We start from the raw sequence: 18,887 nt of genomic DNA on the forward strand, positions 1-18,887 counted from the left end.
ATAGGGAGACAGAGCTCACTCTGTTCCTGCAATCCTTCTGTTTGCCTTTGGGGTAGATCTTGCAAGCTCTGTGTGAGATGCATTTCTGCTCCTGGACATCCATTCCCATCCTTTGCTTAGTTTGCCTGGGTAAGTTTATGTTTTCCTGGAGGAATTGTGAACAGCAGCGTGCTGTGCCAGTGCTCAGCGTGCCAAGGTGGGAGCTGGGGCAGTGCTGTCCCAAAATTCCCCCAGATGGGTCCAGCCTTCATCTCCAAACAGCCCTGGGTCCTCCCTCCTCTGCAGCCACCCTCATCTTGCTGCCCTGACTCCACAGGACCATCCCTGGCCAGGTCAGGTTTAAACAAGCACAAAGCAGAGTCTCTCCTTCCCATGGAGCAGCACACAGAAGGAAGGAAGCTGTTCCACTTCCCTGGGAGATGAGGATCCCAGGCAGCCAGAGAGGCAAATAATGACCAAAGTCAAATGCAAACTCAGGACACATGTAAGCACAGAGCCCAGGGTCAGGGTTTTCAAGGAAACCACCTGCAGCTGCCTCCCAAGGCTGCTGCTGGTCAGTAAAATTCATCTTCTGCCCATCTTGGAGGCTTTGAAGCTTTGAAAAATCAGGAGTGACCCTGGGGATGGGTTTAAGGAGTTTAAGGACAAGGTTCTCCCTTGTCTCATGTGTTGAAACCTGTGGGCAGCAGAACAAATAAAACTTTGAGAAGATCCTGAAGGTCAGGAGGAAGGTTGCCCACAGAATCTGTGGTTGCCCCATCCCTGGGAGTGTTCAAGGCCAGGTTGGAGGGGCTTGGAGCAACCTGGGATGATGGAAAGGGGTGGAATGAGATGTTTTTAAATGTCTTTTCCATGACTCCATGAAGAATGGTTCCAAGGTTTGATGCATCAAGGTATCCAAGCACTTCTATCATCTTGAACAGGAGAAGAAACTTGCTGATATATTTTACAGTACTGGGACCTTTTGTCTTTAGCATATTCCTGCTAATGAAGATTTTTTTGGGAGAAAATTAATTGCTTACATTCATCAGCCAGGTTGGTGTTTGACCAAAGGTGAGATGTTTTTACTTGGGCAGAAGAAAATTGTCAGTTGATGTTGTGTCCTTAATACCTCCCTGTCATGTTTGAGCTTGTTTTGTTTTGTTATATTTGGGTTTCTGGAATGTTTTATCCTATCAATGACATTAATTATGGAGTAATTGCCTTAGTAGCATGTAACAACTCTCTTCTTTTTTTTAGAGAGATTTTCACACAATGTGTAAACTTTGCTGTATATGTGCTACGTTTCTTGTATCACGAAATAACGTGTAGACAAAATAATGTTTTTCCTGTCAGAAATTCAATGGGCATCTAAAGCAAAGTGACAGGTGGTTAAATAGCTGCATTTAAAGGATGTCAAGAAGATTTTTTGGACAGGTACCAAAACCCAATGCCAAAAAGAAGGCCTAATACCATCTGTTTTGTTAGCAGAGAGATGCAATTGTACATTAGATTTTAAACTACATGAAATGCCAAACTCATAACCTTGATTTGTGGGCCAGATCTGGTTTATCTAAATTGTGAATGTTTCTATTTACCAGCACAGTTCCTGACCCAGACCCCACACAGGTAAATGAAGGTATTTACAATCAGCCCAGTTTTAAAGTCACAGGAAGCTCCTGAGCTGCATTTAATTTTGTTTTGTATTACATGTAAATCCAGATGCAATGTGGATTTAATTAATCCAATTTCACTGCATTTAAATGTACACATTTGCATTGTGTATATTGGCAATTGGCTTTATCCATTTGTTCAGCATTTTTTATGACCACTGAAACTACTGAATATTTAGAGTCCCTCTGCTTTCAAATGGAAACAAGGAGTGTAGCTCTGAATTAAATCATTCTCAGACATAAACTGGGGATAAGACTAAAATGTCAAAATATAGCTGCATAATACAGTGGGGAAAATGATACCAGTATTTTAAAGTAATAAACTGCACTGTGCTAAATTATTTTAAAAATTGTTTCAGCAGGCTTTTTAGATGGTTTGTTGAGAAAAGGAGGACTACTTTGAAACAAATAATGAAACTGATAGATTCTGAGGCTTTTCCCTGCTTCTGAAAGGTGCCTTTGAAATGATGATTGCTCAGGTTTAGCCTAATATTTAGAAATACTCACTGTAGAGTTTTCCCTTCTTTGTGAGGAGTCTGTGTGGCTTAACTGGGATTGCTGAGATAATCACACTCTGCTCTTTCTGTTCCAGGCTAACGTTAGCCATGAAATATGAGTTGTCATTTTGGGAGCTCCTCTTTCAGCTGCCTGCCCAAAGCTGCAAATGTTCTGGGGTTTTGTGGGGACTCAGTGGGACAAGAAAGGAAAAGATCCTGCTGTTTGCAGTCTGCTTGGCTCACCCTCTTGGGGATCCTGCAGCTCCAGGGGTATTGCTGGCTCCCCTCACCCATCCCAGAGCACTCCTGTCACCTGGACACCTGGGCAAAACCCAAAGTCTTGACCTGTTGTGGTGTCACAGCAAGTCCTGATAACAAATCTGTCCCAATCTTTCTTACAGGCTCCCTTCAGCACTGGAGGGAGCTCCAAAGTCTCCCTGGAGCCTTCTCTTCTCCAGGCTGGACACCTGCAGCTCACCCAGCCTGGCTCCAGAGCAGATCTGCTCCAGCCCTGGGAGCATCTCCGTGTTGGAGTTCACAAAAATCTGTATCCCCTGTGTCCTGGTTTGAAGGCCAGGTGTCTGCCAATAAAGGAAGAAACTTCTCTTGGAAATGGAGAATGTAAACCCCCTCCCTCCAAATTATTATAATTTTGAAATTAAGGGGCTCTCAGGCAAAGATATGGGAATTAGGAATAACAGTTCTTTACTAGGAAAATTAAAATAGAAATGCAGTGTTACACAGAACAATCCCAACCCCTGCCAGAGTCAGAATCCAAGCTGACACCCGTCAGTCAGTCAGGGTGTTGGCACAGTCCCATTCAATGGTGGCTGCATCCTCCTGCAGGGGCAGATGTGGTTCAGCTGGAGCAGTGCTCCTGGAGAAGGTGCAGTTTCCTCTGAAGCTCCGGGGATGATGTGGAAAGGTCTGGCTTTCCTCTGCAATCCAGTGGAAAGAAGGTTCCTTGGTGTTCAAAATGTCAGTTTTTATCTGTGTAGGAAAGGCTTGGCTGCTCCCCTGGCTGGAGCATCTCCCAGTGGGATGATGGAATTTTATCAGTCATGCCCTGGGACTCAATGGGCCAGCAGCAGATGATATCTTCCTGGAGGGAGGATGGGCTGTGGGAAAGATAAAGATGATTGCCCAGCTGGTTTAAAGATGGCCCATTAGCAGATAATATGTGCCAGGAGATCAGGGTCACTGCCCCACCTGGTTCAACAGATGGGGACAGAATTCACATTTCTGGCCACACCAACCCAACACACCCTGGCAGACCCACCTTTGCTCAACAGCAAAGAGCCACAGGGACAGAACATGGGCAAAACCAGGCTGAAGGAGGATTCAGCTGCAGGCTCAAGTTGGAGGCTCCGTGGAGGGAGCTGGGCAGGGCAGGAGCTGCTGGTGCATGGGCAGAGAGCCATGGATGGAGGCTGGAGTGTCCCAAGGTCCTGCCCAGGGGTGACTCACCTCCACCAGGTTGTTTTCTGACAGTCTGAGCTGGAAGAGAAGCACTGGAGACACGAGATGAGCTGTGAGATCATTGCTCTGATGAGGAGCATTCCTTCTGCCAGCTTCCCTTGGCATATATATCTATATAAATATATATATATATAAAATAATTCTGGCTATTAATAGCAATAACACTTTGTGATGCTGGGTGTCTCAGATCAGTCTCTGTTCAAGCCCTAACCAAGGCAGATGAACATGCAAAGTTTGACAGGGCTGAGTGGCGTAAATCTAAGAAAACAGGAAAATGGGGGAAAAATGAGCTTTGAGAGGGTCTGAAAGGGAGAGATGGGGTGGCTCAGGCACTGCAAATAAATGGGGTTGGATCTGCCAGGGAGATGCTGCACGTTTGGTGATGAAATGTGCTCATTTCTGTAGGAAACAACAGAATTAAATCCTGCTTTTAGTGGGAAAGTCAATTCTGCCTTAACTGCAAAGCTGCTAGCAATGACTCCACAATATAAGAAATATAATAATTATGATAATTAATAAAGATAATAATACAGTCAACCTTGCTAATGACTCAGAGGCTGCTTACTAATTACTGAATTTTGTGGATAAACAAGCCAGAATAATGCATCATAAAATACATTTTGTTCCATTATTTTGACATCTCTCGTTTAGTTTTAATTATTTATACTTCATAATATACCAGTCACTCTACTTGGGAAGGTTTTATAAAAATAATGAAGCTCTAATAATGTGACATGTCAGTTGAGTATTTGCTGAAACAGGGAGACAGGAAAACCAATTCTTTTGGGGGGCTGTGTAAATCAGGAAGGGTACAGACCAGTGGAGCTCAGATATTCAAAGTTTTAATGCAAAATATTAGACATCTCTATTATGCCTTTGACTGGGAGCCCTCAGAGCAGCTTCCCTGGTGGAGAAATCCTGAAGCCAACCTGCTTCACCGCTAAAAGCAGAAGGATCAATGCTGGTTCTCCAGAAAAATCACACGGTTTGAAAAAAATAAGAATAAATGTGAAGTAGTTTTTGTGCCCAAGTCAATTTTTATCCTTAAATCAAATTTTTCCACCACCATGAGGGTTGAAAGCTTGTTTTTAATTTAGATGGGAGCTGCGATTTTTACATAATCACTTGATTCCTGGAGCTGGCATTCCCTCGAAACCCCAGCCTGCCTTCCTCCTCCCTGAATTTGGCAGAAATTTGCCCTACTACAATGAAAGATGCTGAAGGAAGAACTCAGCATTTATTTAGCTCAGTTTTCCAGCTCCAGAGAGCTCTGAAGGGTTCATGCTGGAAATAAGCCTTCAGAATCAGTCAGGAAGGCTTTTTCTAAGAGGAAAAAAATTTAAAAAAAAATAGAAAAACAACAATTTCTCTTGGAAATTTGCCAGCAAACTGACTCTACCAGCCCCGTCCCAGCTCTTTGCCAGCACATGGGCCGGTTGTTACAACTTTGAAGCGTTTCCCTCTATCTGGGGATGGGATAACGTACTGCAAAACCACTCTGATACAATATCAGAGATATAACATCCTCTCCCACTGGGCTGCTTTTCCAGAGGGATCTGTTGGGAGCCGCTGAAGGGAGTGGGAGAGCCCGGAGGCTGCGGAGCAGGAGGGGGAGCCCTGCCCGGCCAGGCTGCTCACCTGCAGCATCCCCCCTCCCAGCACACTTTTGGGATTTCCAGGGGATGGCCGGGAAGGTGGAATTATAAACATGGGATGTGTGGAAAGCCGAGGTGGGGGGAGAACGGGCGTCTCCGTGCCTTGGGGAGCAGAAGCCAACGCCAGGCGCAGAGGTTGAGCCTGGCTGCTCTCTCCAGGCTGGGAGAGAGGCTCAGGCCTTCCAGAAATGGGGCGCAGTTCGGGGTTCTAGATGGGGCAGCTATTTGGGGTTCCTGCTGAGGGTGGATCAGCGCGCTGGAGAGCATCCTTCACCAGCGGGTGGGCTCTAGGTGCGGAGGGAAATGAAGCTGCTGGGCAGCGTCCCGTGTCGGGAGAGGGCACAGCGGGCACGGAGGATGTGACAGGATCCCCAGCGGGCAGCGAGAGCCGGCGGGGCGGCCGCGTTTGGGGTCGGGGAGCGCTCAGGGCTGTAGGGTTTGGGGCTGGGGAGCGCTAGGCGCTGCTCGGTGGGGATGCAGCGTTTGGGGATGCAGCGTTCAGGGATGCAGCGTTTGGAGCTGCTCGGCAGGGATGCAGTTCAGGGCCGGGGAGCGCTCAGGGCTGTAGGGCTTGGGGCCGAGGAGCGCTCAGGGCTGTAGGGTTCGGGTTCGGGGCCGGGGAGAACTCGGCGCTGCTCGGAGGGGATGCAGCGTTTGGGGCCGGGGAGCGCTCAGGGCTGCTCGGCGGGGATGCAGTGTTTGGGACTGCAGTTCGGGGCCGGGGAGCGCTCAGCGCTGTAGGGTTTGGGGCCCGGGAGCGCTCAGCACTGCTCGGCGGAGATGCAGCGTTTGGGGTCGGGGAGCGCTCAGCGCTGTAGGGTTTGGGGCTGGGGAGCGCTCGGGGCTTCTCGGCGGGGATGCAGTGTTTGGGGATGCAGCGCTCGGGGCTGTTTGGAAGACCTGCAGTTCAGGGCCGGGGAGCGCTCAGGGCTGTAGGGTTCGGGTTCGGGGCCGGGGAGCGCTCGGCGCTGCTCGGAGAGGATGCAGCGTTTGGGGTCGGGGAGCGCTCAGGGCTGCTCGGCGGGGATGCAGCTTTTGGGGATGCAGCGTTTGGGGCCGGGGAGCGCTCAGGGCTGCTCGGAGGGGATGCAGTTCGGGGCCGGGGAGCGCTCAGGGCTGTAGGGTTTGGGGTCGGGGAGCGCTCGGCTCTGCTCGGCGGGGATGCAGCGTTTGGGGATGCAGCGTTTGGGGCCGGGGAGCGCTCAGGGCTGTAGGTTTTGGGGCCGGGGAGCGCTCAGGGCTGTAGGTTTTGGGGCCCGGGAGCGCTCGGCGCTGCTCGGCCCGGCTGCAGCGGCGCTGGCCGAGCCCCGGGGCGGGAGGAGCCCGCGAACAATAGCGGCCCCGGCGCGGGGCGGTGCGGAGCGGGGCGGGCCGGGGGCCGCCGCCCGCCCTGTCCCCGCCCTCTCCCCGCGCCACAGGCACCGCCGCCGCCGCCGCCGCGCCGGGTCCATGCCCGCTGGAGCCCCCGCCTGCCGCCCGCAGCCCCGGCATGGACGTTCGGTTCTACCCCTCCGCGCCCCCCGCCGTGGGCTCGCTGCCCGGCGCGGACCCCACTTGCCTCGGCCCGCTGGATTATTATCACTGCAACAAGGTACCGGCGGCTGCTCGGGGGGTGCCCGGCTCGGCGCGTCCCGCCGCTGCTCCGCGGGGAAGGAAAGTGCGGGAGGGAATTTTGAAAGTGGTCCGGGAGCGGAGCGGGGGGAGCCGTCGGGTGCCCGGAGAGCCCGCACGGCCGGGAGCGGAGCGCGGTGTCCGTGTGTCCGTCCGTGTGTCCGTGTGTCCGTGCCGGGAGCGCTCGGCCCGGGGCGATGCTCAGGGTGAGGGGTTGTTGTTACGCTTGTTGTCGGGTACTTTTTTCCTGTTGTTCTCGGCCGTGTTGTTGTTTTGCACCTTCTCCGGGCCGGGTCGCGGCTCCTCCCGAACCGGGTCCGGCCCCAGCGCTCCCCTCCATCCCCGGCTGCCCCAGCGGAGGGCACAGCCAGCCCCGGGCCGCGGTGTCCCTGTGACCCCAGAGCCCCAGCACGGCGGGGACACCTCCCTCAGCCACATCTTCCCTCTCGCCGCAGCTGCCAGGCGAAGCGCCCCGCACTTGTAACGGGAGAGGGATGCGCAGGGGATATTTGGGAGCGCGGAGGTGCTGTAGGAAATTTCCCTCATCCTAGAGAAGGCGAAGTGAAAGCGACAAGATGCTACTTGAGGGATAAGGAGTTCTCTGCGAGTATCGCCTTGCTCGCTGTGGGTAAACAGCGCTGATGTTTCAGCTACAAAGCCGTGGGATCCACATCCCTTTGGAGGGATGTAACATCCCAGATGTAATCCTTGCTGCCTTCCGGGCCAAAATCGGGTAATTGCGTTGAAAAAAAAGTTAATAAAAGAAGAAAATGCTCTCCTGCGTCGGTACAGCAGCTCAGGATGCTCTCGGCTCGTCTCACTGTTGTGATACTTTGGGATCAAACTCTTAAAACACAAGCAGAGGTAAATGTGTGTGGTTTCCCAGGCACGGCAAATTAATCTTTATGTCCCAACAGATGTATTTAACTGCTTCTCTGTCATTGGGTTATTTATCTCTTTTTATTGAGTTGTAGCAAACCTAATAGTTCTCGTTTATTTTGATACGCTGGATTATACTGAAAGGAAACAACTTTCATTGTTTTCGCCTGTATCTGCCTGCTGCTGGCTTCGAAGTGTTTTAATATCACTGCCGTTGCTCTTAAAACACTAAATATGCTCTTAAAATACCAAGGAGGGCCGGATCACCCGGGAGCAGGACATTTGTCCTGCTGAGACATCAGCCCGTAGTGTGCGAAGGCAGAAATGTGGGATCATGTGAGCGTGAGCCACTGGCAACTGCGGCTGCCCCCGAACCCTGCCGGCTCTCGGAACTCGCTTTTACCAAGAAGTTTAGGATGCCGAGGCGATTTACTTCGCCTCGCAGTGTTTGGTGCGGACTGGCCGTGCTCGCAGGGTCTCAGGCTCGGCGCTGCCGGTCCCGTGTCCCCTCCCGAGCCTTGGGGCGCGGGGCCCCTCGTCGCCAGCTCATCCGTGGCCTGAATCCCTGAGATTAGTCCCGGATTAGGCGGTGGCGATTGATCCGCGGGTCCTGGCTGCCGCTGCGGCCGGAATCGGCTCTGCCGGGGTGCGGCGGGCTCGGTGCGATGGGTGCCGAGCTGCCGGGACACGGACAGGAGCACCCAGGTACTGACCACTGCCGCCAGATGCTGCTGTTGTCGTGCTACCGAGGACCTTAAGGCAGCGGCAGAAGAAAGGAAGTGACTTACCCTTTGCTGATATTCAGGGCGCTTTTTTTTTTTTTTTTTTTTTTTTTTTCCCCCTTCTTTTCTTTTCTTTTCTGAGTTTCAAATGACATTTGCTTATGCACAGCCGTGCACGTTTGTCTGTGGCATGATGCCGCTGGGATGAAGCCAGGGGTGGAATGGGCTGGCTCTCTCCCTGACAGCCTGCAGGTGTAACTTCACATCACACCCTGGCCCGGGGCGCTGCGGGAGGAGGCGTCTCCTGCCGCTTTTCCTCTGGATAACTCCGGCAGGTGCGGGGTGGGATCACCAGCAGCGTGCTGATCTCTTGTGCCTGCCATGGAACAAGAGCTCTCCTGCTTCCTGGAGCCTCATGGGTACTCTGGGAAACTCCAGAACCTCACACCAATCCCAACCCCCTTGCTCCTGTCCGGTGCTGGTGGCTCAGCCCAGGGCTGGGCTCAAAGCATTTCCACTTAAAAAACCTACAGAGGAGGATAGGGTGGACTGGAAAAATCAGAATTCTCTCGCTATGGTGTGCAGATATCCCAGATAAAATCCAGCTCTAGGAAGAACCTGGGCAAGGAGCACTTACAGGCTCTTTGCTGTCCTCCTGCTTCGCTGAGTTTATGGAGATGCTCTAAAGCCCTTTGATTTAAAAGGCTTGTTTTGTTCTGTTTTGGTTTATTTTTTTTCCCTCCTCCATTTATTTATTTATTTATTTATTCATTGGGAAGGCAGCAAAGCTGGGCTGTGCAGTGTCACTGTGCATAAATAACTCGCTGGGAGCACGGCAGAGCTTTGCCATGGCCGTGAGCTGCCTTAGCCCAGAGCAGCCTGAAATGTTAATGGGATTGTTTTGTGCACTTACCGGACATGATACTGTTACCAGGAGGTCTCCAGCCTCGCCTGCACGCTGCAGTCAGCCACAATTCCTCTTTGCAGCCAGGCAGGGGCCCATTGCACATCAGCATTTCCATTTCTGCAAGGACAAGGGATGTTTAGGGGGATGATGAAATGGGAGTACGTTCAGCCCAGGCCTCCCCAGGAGGGGGGAATTTTCACCCTTTCTTGAACTGTTTCCACAGCATCCCAGTTTTCCCTGGAAGGGCTGGCCACTGGGAGGGATGGAGAAGGTTTTCCACAAGTGGAAAGCGAGAGGCAGGGTGAGAAGGAGCCCTCCCTGCTGCTGACTGTGTCTGGGGAGGAGTTCTGGTGGGTCAGGAGTACTGGTGGCATTGAAGCTGGGGAAAAGGGCTCCCTGTGTAAACCAGTCCCTGCCACTGGTGATCCTGCCATGGCAGCTGGGGAGAGGAGCCAGCCCCAAACTTCCTGCTGCCCAGGGAGCTGCTGCTCGCAGCCTGATCTCCTTGGAGGGATTTTAGGGCTACAGAGCTCTCAGCCCAAGGGGTGGATAAGGAGCCACCTGAGAGGACAAACTGCAACAATCAGGAGTGCTGTCCCCTCCATCCTGGGGCTGGATCCAGGACCTGCTCCATCACTGGGACAGCAGGAACACCTCTGGAGTCTGCACAGTGGCCACAAGGGACTGGGAAGGTTCAGCTGGAAGTGTGAGGAGCCTTCATCCAAACTGCAGCACCCATCCCTGTCTCCAGCCACCTGAGCGCTGCTAAAGCAAACACCTCTGGTCTGGATTCTTTAAATTTGGGTCTAAACCCCTCTGTCTGTCCCCTCTGGCCACTTTCCTGCTGCAGACCCCCTGCCAGGAAAGCTCTCTCAGGGTTTTGAGCTGCTCGTGTGCAGTGCTGGTGTTTTGGGTGAGATGTTGTTCCTCTCCCTCCTAAGGGGGTGTTGCTCCCTAGTGGGGCATTTTCCCACCCCTCCAACTGCTTTGAGAAAATGTGGGGATTTTTCCTACTGGAGCTCTAGGGAGATTCTGCAGCTGTATTTTGCAATAAATAAATCACAGTAAAAAATGTGCATTTTAGTAACACCGAGGCTCGTTCTGCTCTTAGCACAGCTTTAGTGACAGGCTCTGTGTGCTGGCTGATATACCAGCATGGAAGGGTTTTTCCTAGATCCTAAATTGTGTGTGTGGGTCCACAAAGCTCAGGAGGGAGTTTTTCCTTCTCAGCCCAAGCAAAATTGCCTTGGCAAGGGAGCCTGTGACAGGAATCCTGCCAGAGCTCGATACCCTGTGCTGTTTCACACAGGGATGCTGAGATGCAGGAGGAGTGATCCTGCTCCCCAGGGGCATCTTTGGGGAGTGAATTATCATCTCTATTCTTCCTGCAGAAATAAATTTAAATATAATTTTTTCCTGCTTGCTTCTGGTGTTACAACGGTCAGACTGGGTTAGCATGATGCCAAATTTCCAGCAGTGGAATTGATGGGGATTGAGGAGGATGAGGATGAGGAGGACTCAGCCTGAGAATACCAAATCCACACTGCTGTGAGACCCTGGGAGTGCCTGTGGGCCTTGGGAACCCCCGTGCTGGGGGCCCTGTTATTAACCCTGCAGGATTTCTGTAGGATTCATCAGCACCATCAAAGCTTTTCCTGAATTTTCCTTGTAGGATCCTGCAGCTTTGCCTCTCCAAACACACCCTCTCTCTTGCCTTTTAGCTGATAAACTGACAAAAACTATTTAAAACCATTAAAATCTACTGGTTTTAATCTGCAACCAATGCTCTCTTCTTTTAAGAACCCTTCAGAAATGGGATCTGAGCTGGTACGAGCCTGAGTCCATGTAGCAAATGCATTTCTGTGAAATGTTCTGACTTTTAGAATAAATTGTACATTGCAGTGATAAACACAGTCCCTGTTTCCTGGTTCCAGCACTGCTTTGCCATTCTGGAAGATAAAATGCATTCTTTCCCTTCCTACTTCCAAAGCCAACTCTGTTCTGAAGTAGCATAAATCTTTCTTTGGAGATTGAGGATTTTGGATGCAGAACAAAGTCCAGCAGATTTTTAATTTGAGGTCCATTTCTTTCTCATTTGGCAGGCAGCTCCTGTTGATTTGCAAATGTAGATTTTTATTTTTATTTTTTCTTTTAGGCCCTGAATATGGGCAAGGGCTTCCTCTGAAAAGTGGTTGAGTTACTCAGTGGGACAAACCTGTGTTCTCCAGAGTGGTCTTTGATGGGCTGCACAGCAGAAAGTGCTTGAAACTCCATTTTTTGCCTTGGGCTTTAAGGGATTGGGAGCTAAATAATGAATGTCCACCCATTCACAGAAAATGTTGTTCTCTCTGCATGCACAGAGAGGAGGCTTTAATCTGGTTGTTTGGGAACAATGGGAGATGTTTTGAGGACCAGTCTGACTTGTGTGTAACAACACATTTGTTTGGGCTGCTTCTGAATAAATAACCTTGTCAAGGGCCTGATTCCTGGAAGTCCTTGTAGCAGAGGAGGCATCAAGAGAGAAAAAATTTGGATCAACACTGTACAAGTTTCTCTGATTTATTTATGGTTCTTCAAATCAATGATTGTTCCCTGAATGGATGTTACAGCCCTACAACTGCAGGGTAAATCCATGGACAGCTCTGCCTTGGACCTCTGAGCCTGCACCAGGATCAGTTTGTGCGTCCAGAACAGAGAAAACATGCTGATAATAAATTATATTTTCTTGTACAGAACAGGGCACCCAGTAACATGGAGGTTCATGGCTGATCCCTGTGCCAGGGCAGTGGGACAGCACTGGAACCTGGCAGGTTTCTCCCTGTAAGGATGGCACTGCCAGCTCCTTTCCTGGGGATGGCCGTTACCATTGTCATCTTTCTGCAGAAAAATCTCTATTTTCCTGCTGCCTTCACTTTGTATCTCTTTCCTGCTGGATACAAGGAGCAGGAGTGAGGATTCTCCAGCACCACAGACTGGGAGGGGGGAGTGTTTTCCCCTCAAGGTGCAATTTTTCCCTATTACCTTTGTACTCCTCTGTGTTTTTTTATAAAATGAGCTCTAAATGCTTTTACCATAAGTTGGGTTATATCTTGCAGTATAAATGAAGCATATAATTGTGTTTTCCTAACAGCTCCACATTAAAAATAAGTTATTGTGTTGCTAATGTGATGATTTTCCATCGGGTGAGTGTGAGGCTTCTGTCTGAGCTGCTGTGCAGCAGCACCTCTGCCTCCCCTTGAGATCTTATTCAGTATTCCTCAAGTCAGGCTGAAGTGTTAGTGTGATTAGAGCTTTCAAACTATTAATTCCTAATTGGAGGTTTGAGCTCTAATGTTCCACCTTTGTGATTTTACACTCGTTTTAATATAATTAAATAATGCATAATGTATGTTCTATGATATTACACATAAATTATAGATGGCATATACTACATTCTAGGGGTGTACATCAATTATCTATTATCTAATATATTATATAAATGATATTATATATTATATATTATATAAATGATATTATATATTCTATATTATATATTCTACATTATATATTCTACAGTATATATTCTACATTATATATTCGATATTCTATATTCTAAATTATATATTATATATTATATATTAATTATATATTATATATTACATATTATATATTATATATTATATATTATATATTATATATTATATATTATATATTATATATTATATATTATATTATTATAGTGTATACTTAGGGATACTCAGCTCATCTTCAGCAGGAAATCTTCCAACAAAACTTACTGGAGCAAGCACTGATCATACCACTCTTTACAAAATAGGGAAAAAAAATAAATAGAAAACAGCCTTAAATCACTTGATTTTGCAGCTACATGACCAGATCTAAATATCTGAATTATCTGCCTCCCCCACTCTTTTCCTATTGTTTCCCTCTGGAGGTTTGGTGCTGATGGATGCTGTTTCTTCCCTGGAAAATGGCCCTGGCTGCTGCAGGCAGAATCTTTGCCTTGTGCCACAGAACCTCTCTCCACCACCCCCAGCTTTTGCATGGATTGCTTGACCTCTGCAGATATAATTAAATCTCTTCCTGATGACTGAGAGGCTGCAGCCCAGTGGGGAAGGGAGCTGGGAGGGAAGTGTTATGGGGGGCCTGAGCCAGGAGCTGTTCTTGGGGAGAGATTGTTGGTTTGTGCTGCTCACTGCACGTGGGTCTGCAGGAATCAGCCCAGGCACCTTCCTGACCTCTAATCCTGGCTGCACCTGGGCACAGCAGGCTGAATTTTGTAGTGTTTAAAATGTAGAAGGTTTAATTTTTTTTTTTTTCTGTTGCTTTGAGGGCTCAGCCCCTTGCTCTCACACTGCCTTTTCCCCCGGGTTTGTGAGGCTGTGCTAGGAAAGGGCAGTGACACTGTGAGGAGCTGTGGGGTGGATGGCAGGGTTGCTGCAGCCCTGCTCTGAGCCTGTTCTCCCCATTCCCAATGAGAATCTCGTCCTGGAGAAGGTCTGGACAGCCCTGGCACTGAGGTGCTCAGGGGGGATGCAGGATGAGCCCTGGCACGTGCCACCCTCCCCTCTGGTGACGTGCCACCATCCTCCCTGTCACCCAGGCTGCATTTCCCCACGACCCCATGGATCCTGTCCCACCCCCCAGTGGCAAGGAGCACTTTTTTATCACATTAGCAGGTTTCTCTTCCCACAAAACCTATGATGAGTCAGAGTTTCCATCCCCATCTGGGCTCTCAGGGAGGCTCCATCCCCTTTTTCCCAGCTGTCTGCATGGTCATGGTGCTTTTCCTCTCCACGTTAGAAAAACAATCATCTTCCTCTCCATCTCTGCTCTTGCCAGTGGCCAAGGTTGGGAGATAAGAGCTGTGTCATGCTCTGCCTTTTATCCTCTCCAGGAGCTGCCTAGGTTTCCCTCTCCAGAAGCAGCAGCTCAGTTCAGGGCCCCCCAGACATGGGGGTTTATTTCAGGAATAATTTGAGCCACCCTGAGCACTGAGCATCCCTTTCAGGAGATCCAGGTCCATGGAGAAGTGCAAGCAGAGCCTGGGACATCTAAAATTCTCCACAATGTGGATCTCCACATTTATACCTGTGAAGGAAGTTTCACCTTTCCAGCCAGGAATAATATTATTATCCCTAAACATCTCCCTCTCCCTGGGAATGTGTCAGCTCTTTAGGAGTTGTCAAGCCTTTTGAAAACCCTCAAATGCAACAGTTTTAGTGTGAAGGATGATGCTGAGAAGGGGAGAAACAGAAAATTGTTTCTTAGTTTTCTTGGGTTTTATACACTGATTCATTCAGGACCTTGTGCCTGCAGTGGAAGAATGATGTATTTTTAGGGAATTAGATCTGTTGTCCCCACTGTCAGAAGAGAGGCAGTGTACCCTGGAGTCCTCAACTAATAGAAGAGAAACTTTGACAGCATGGAAAGGAAATGTATGAAAACCTTGGTGAATTCTAGCTGAATTATCTTGGTTTGTTTCAGCTGATGCAGTGGCCCAAAAAAGCATTAGAATATTGTATGAAGAAGAAAAAGCAGAAATATTGGAGGTGGGGACATAAAGAACAGAAACTGGGGCTTGCAGCAATGGAAAATATTCCCCCCATCAGATCCTACTCTGTTTGTTCATGCTCAGCCCAGGGAGGCAGCTTTTCCCTGCTGCATTATCTTGTCTCTAAATAGCGTTCAAAGGAGAAAAAGAATGTGCAGTTAAAAATATCAAACTTTTGGGAATGGCTGGCAGACTTGAGCCCTGATAAGCATTGTTGATTGAAGATCAAACAAGCCTTGAAGAAAACCCTTCCAGTGGGTCCAGCCCTGCAGCCAGACAGTGAGGTCAGCTTCAATCCACGGATATTTAGGGACTGGCTCTGGAATTATGGTCTGGGCTCCTCTACCCCAGATGGATGTTGGTGACACAGTGGTTTAAACTGGATAAATCTGCATTTATTACATGCCATGAGTTTGTATTGCTAGGTGGTAGCTTCATATATATATATATATTTAATTTTTTTTCCCCCTTCACTTAAGATAAAGAGAAAAGGCTGCAGGTCATAATGTGAACTGAAGACTGCTGGCATTTGTTTTTTAATTAATTGACAACCTGCATTTCTGTGTCACAGTGGCAAATTAATAGTGGGTGGCCATCTGTTTGCAAAGCAGAGAGTTCTGGCTGTGCCAAACATGTGGAGTATTTAACCATTTGATTTAAATCAGACCAGAATGGTGGTTTTTTGAACACTCTGTTAAATTGGGTTTTCCATTTAAGAGTTGGGCTTTGAAAAGGAGAAAAATATTGAAATGGGTTTTTTAATTTCATAAACTTGCAGGTCTTTAAGTGAATTGTTTGGCATGTTTGGCCTTCCTTTTAGGAGAGGCCAAATCCTGGTGGGAATAACAACATGGAGCTTCAATCACCTGTGGAAGTGGGGTACCAAATTTGTGTGAGAGCACCAAAGAAACAAATACATGTTAAAAATCATAAAGTAGCCCAGGCTGGAGGGGACCCCTGGAAGTGTATTTGAATTAATTTCAGTAGCACCTTCTGGGATTGAGATGGCAGAAAAGAAAAATATCAATAGACTTTCTGCTCTAATACAGTGAGAGTCTCAGTGGTGGTGGCTGCAATCAAATGCTAAATAGAAAGTTTGCAATAAAAAGGGCTTTAGTGAGAATTAATAAAATGTGAGATGTGTTCCTTGGAAAACATGTGGTATTGACTGAGAATTAGAATATGTCCTGGGAGCAGGGATCTGGATTGCAGGCTCCAGAGCTGGCTCTGGCATCCTTTCCCTGCATGTATTAATATTGCTCATTTATTTATTATATTTTTTAAAACTTTTTTTTTTTATTATTTATTTATTTATTATATTTTTAAACTTCTTTTTTTTTTTTTTTTTTGTGTGGAAAGGTTACAATGTGCAAGTTTGAGAGGAAATAAGTGAAGAGCTGGAATCCAGGGCAGCCCTGCACAAAATTATCATCCTCTTTTCCCACTCCTTCCCTGTCCTATGCTGTGCATGGCAGGGAGATGATCTTTAAGGTCCCTTCCAGCTCTAACTGGATTCTAAACCAGGATCCCTGTACTGCAGGCAAACCCAAGTTTATTATGGGAACTTTCCTGATTAAGTTTGATTTTAAGTCCTGCTATCCAGAGCTGCCCTCCAGAAGCCACAGATAGTTCCCATTTTCTGAAGAGCACTGCTTGAACTCTCTGGGAAATGTGGATTTTTAACATCCTCTTGTTTTGAGGAATTGTCTTTGGGTGTTCTGAAGCTCATCTGGGGCTTCTCCCAGAGCTGGAAATCTTGGATAGCTCAGAGCCTGGTGCTGGATCTGGGGCTGTGTCACCGTGCCATGAGCACAGGGATGCTGCCAGCTTGGAAGGGATGCTGTGCTTGGCACAAAAGGTCTCAAGAAAGGCTTTTCCCTTGCCTAGCACAGACACAGCAGGAAGGCTGCAGGACCCACGGGCTCCTGGAGAGCTGCAGGGCTCTTCCCATCCCTGGGGCAGCAGGCCATGGTGCTGAGGTGTCCTCAGGAGTGTGAGGTGGGGCTGGGGAGATGGTCCTGCTCTCTGGGTGTGGGCATGTGCTTCCAAAAACACAGAGATGTGGTGCTTGGGGACGTGGTTTAATGATGGCCTTGGCAGTGCTGAGCTTGTGGTTGGACTCGGTGATGCTGGAGGTGTTTTCCCACCTCAGGATTCTCTCATTCTCTGGTGGCACTGTGGGACTTGAACCATTAACATAACAACACTAAGGACTGTGGGAAGAACACTTAGGTTCACCTTAAGTTAAAAACAAACGTTTCCCAGGGCTTGAGCTCAACACCTGGTTTGTTCTTGGTGAAATCTGCTGGATGTCTGGACTCAATGATGGTGTTTTCCCACCTTGGGACATCCAGCAGGACAGGGGCAAGCTGGGCCACCTGGAACTCGGGGTCTCGTCTCTTTGGCCATTGTGGAGCCACTAACGAGGCCAGTGGGGTGATCCAGCCTTCTGTGGGGCTTTCTTTGGGTCTGGTTTGGGTTTCTTGGGGCTGTCCCATGCCAGGCCACGAGCTGGACTTTGATGGGTCACTTCCAACTCGGAATAGTCCCATCCCAGGGCGAAACCCAGCGAGGCCAGAACTCTGAGAACACTGAGTGGAGTTCCAAAGGCAGAGTTTGTGTGGCTGGAGGTTTGGGAGCGTGGAGCAGTGATGGAGCAGGGCTGGCTGGCAGTGAGCTCCTGGCACTCTGCCTGGGCTGCTCCGAGCCACGCAGTGAGAGCTGCTCATCCCTGGATCCCCCCGGCTCAGCTTTGCCCTGAGCGCGGCTGCAGCACAGGGGGTGACAACACAAAGTTTAATTCCCTGCTTGTCCCAGCCACGATTCAGGCTTTGGAGGTTTCCCTCTCCCTCTCTGCTGCCCGAGTGTCGCTTCTGTTGCGTTGTTATTTATTCCCCTCCGTGCCCGGGGGCTGCAGAGAGGTGTCTCTGCTCTGCCGCTGATGCTTCCCTCTCCTCGCTAATACCGATTGTTCCTGCCAAGAGCGCTGCCTGGTGTTATGTAAACCTCGAATCTCAGGCTAACGCTGCGACCGGGGCTCCCGCAGGCGGGATGATGTGTGTGTGCTGTGCCAGGGCTCCGGTGAGCCAAGGGCTCAGCCCAGCCCAGCCCAGCCCTGGCAGCTTCTCGGAGGCAGCAGAGCCAGGCTGGAGCTGTTTGCAGAGCAGCACGCTGCATTTCTGGCACACGGGGTTGTGGCGATGCTGGTGGATGCTCTGGGAGAGTTCTGCATCCATCCCTGTGCCTGCTGGTGGAGTTGGAGCTCCTGCAGCATCCTCATGGAGGTGTTTCATCCAGGCTTACACCTCTTCTCCAGTTGTTTACCTGGAAGGTGATCTTAGCAAAATCCTAATGAATTTCCAAGTGCTGCTTCGTGTGATTAGGCAGCCTGGGTTCTCTCAAAAGAGAAAGGAAATAAAAGAGAGAGATCCAGCATTGCTCTGTGCCCAACCTCTTCTCCATCCACTCCACTGCTTTTGAGAGATTAAAAAGAGATTAAATCCTGCTGAGCTGGCAGGTGATGTTGATGAATGTTTGGAGGGGATTAGGTAAATCCATTCCTCCTTCTGATTTAGCTCAAGATTTGAACTCATTGATAAAATTTGTCCAGGTTTTACCTCTGAAAGGTGTAAATGAAGGCAGAGCCTGTTTTGGGAGCAGAAAGGACAATGAATTAGCCTTTGTAAGGCTGATGAAGTTTGCTGTGCATCTACAACGATTGCAGTGTCCAGTTAATCCTCACTGCCACAGAATTAGAGGATGCCCAGGCTGGTTCCTTGGCTGGGGGAGTCTGGACTGATGCTTGTGCTGTGAGATGCTCTGCAACAACCAGGACACTGTTTCTGTGTGGCACTGGAGTTCTCACCAAAAATTGCCATTTCTCAGACTCGGGGTGACATGGAATGGACACAGCTGTGGGCTCAGGGGCTGCAGG

The 18,887-nt window shown here is 49.2% G+C and overlaps 1 protein-coding gene across 1 annotated transcript in view; it reads left to right on the top strand.

Annotated features, from left to right (window-relative positions):
- Positions 1–6,696: 6,696 nt before the first annotated feature.
- The window catches only part of TOX2 (TOX high mobility group box family member 2), a 149,230-nt gene continuing 137,039 nt past the window's right edge, over positions 6,697–18,887 (top strand). Inside the window, exon 1 of the mRNA XM_056507652.1 lies at positions 6,697–6,874. Within this exon, the coding sequence (XP_056363627.1) occupies positions 6,773–6,874 (102 nt within the window). The 5' untranslated portion in view covers positions 6,697–6,772. The remainder of the gene's footprint in view (positions 6,875–18,887) is intronic.

This window comes from Oenanthe melanoleuca, chromosome 20 (genome assembly GCF_029582105.1).
Source record: "Oenanthe melanoleuca isolate GR-GAL-2019-014 chromosome 20, OMel1.0, whole genome shotgun sequence".
Taxonomy (NCBI): Eukaryota; Metazoa; Chordata; class Aves; order Passeriformes; family Muscicapidae; genus Oenanthe; species Oenanthe melanoleuca.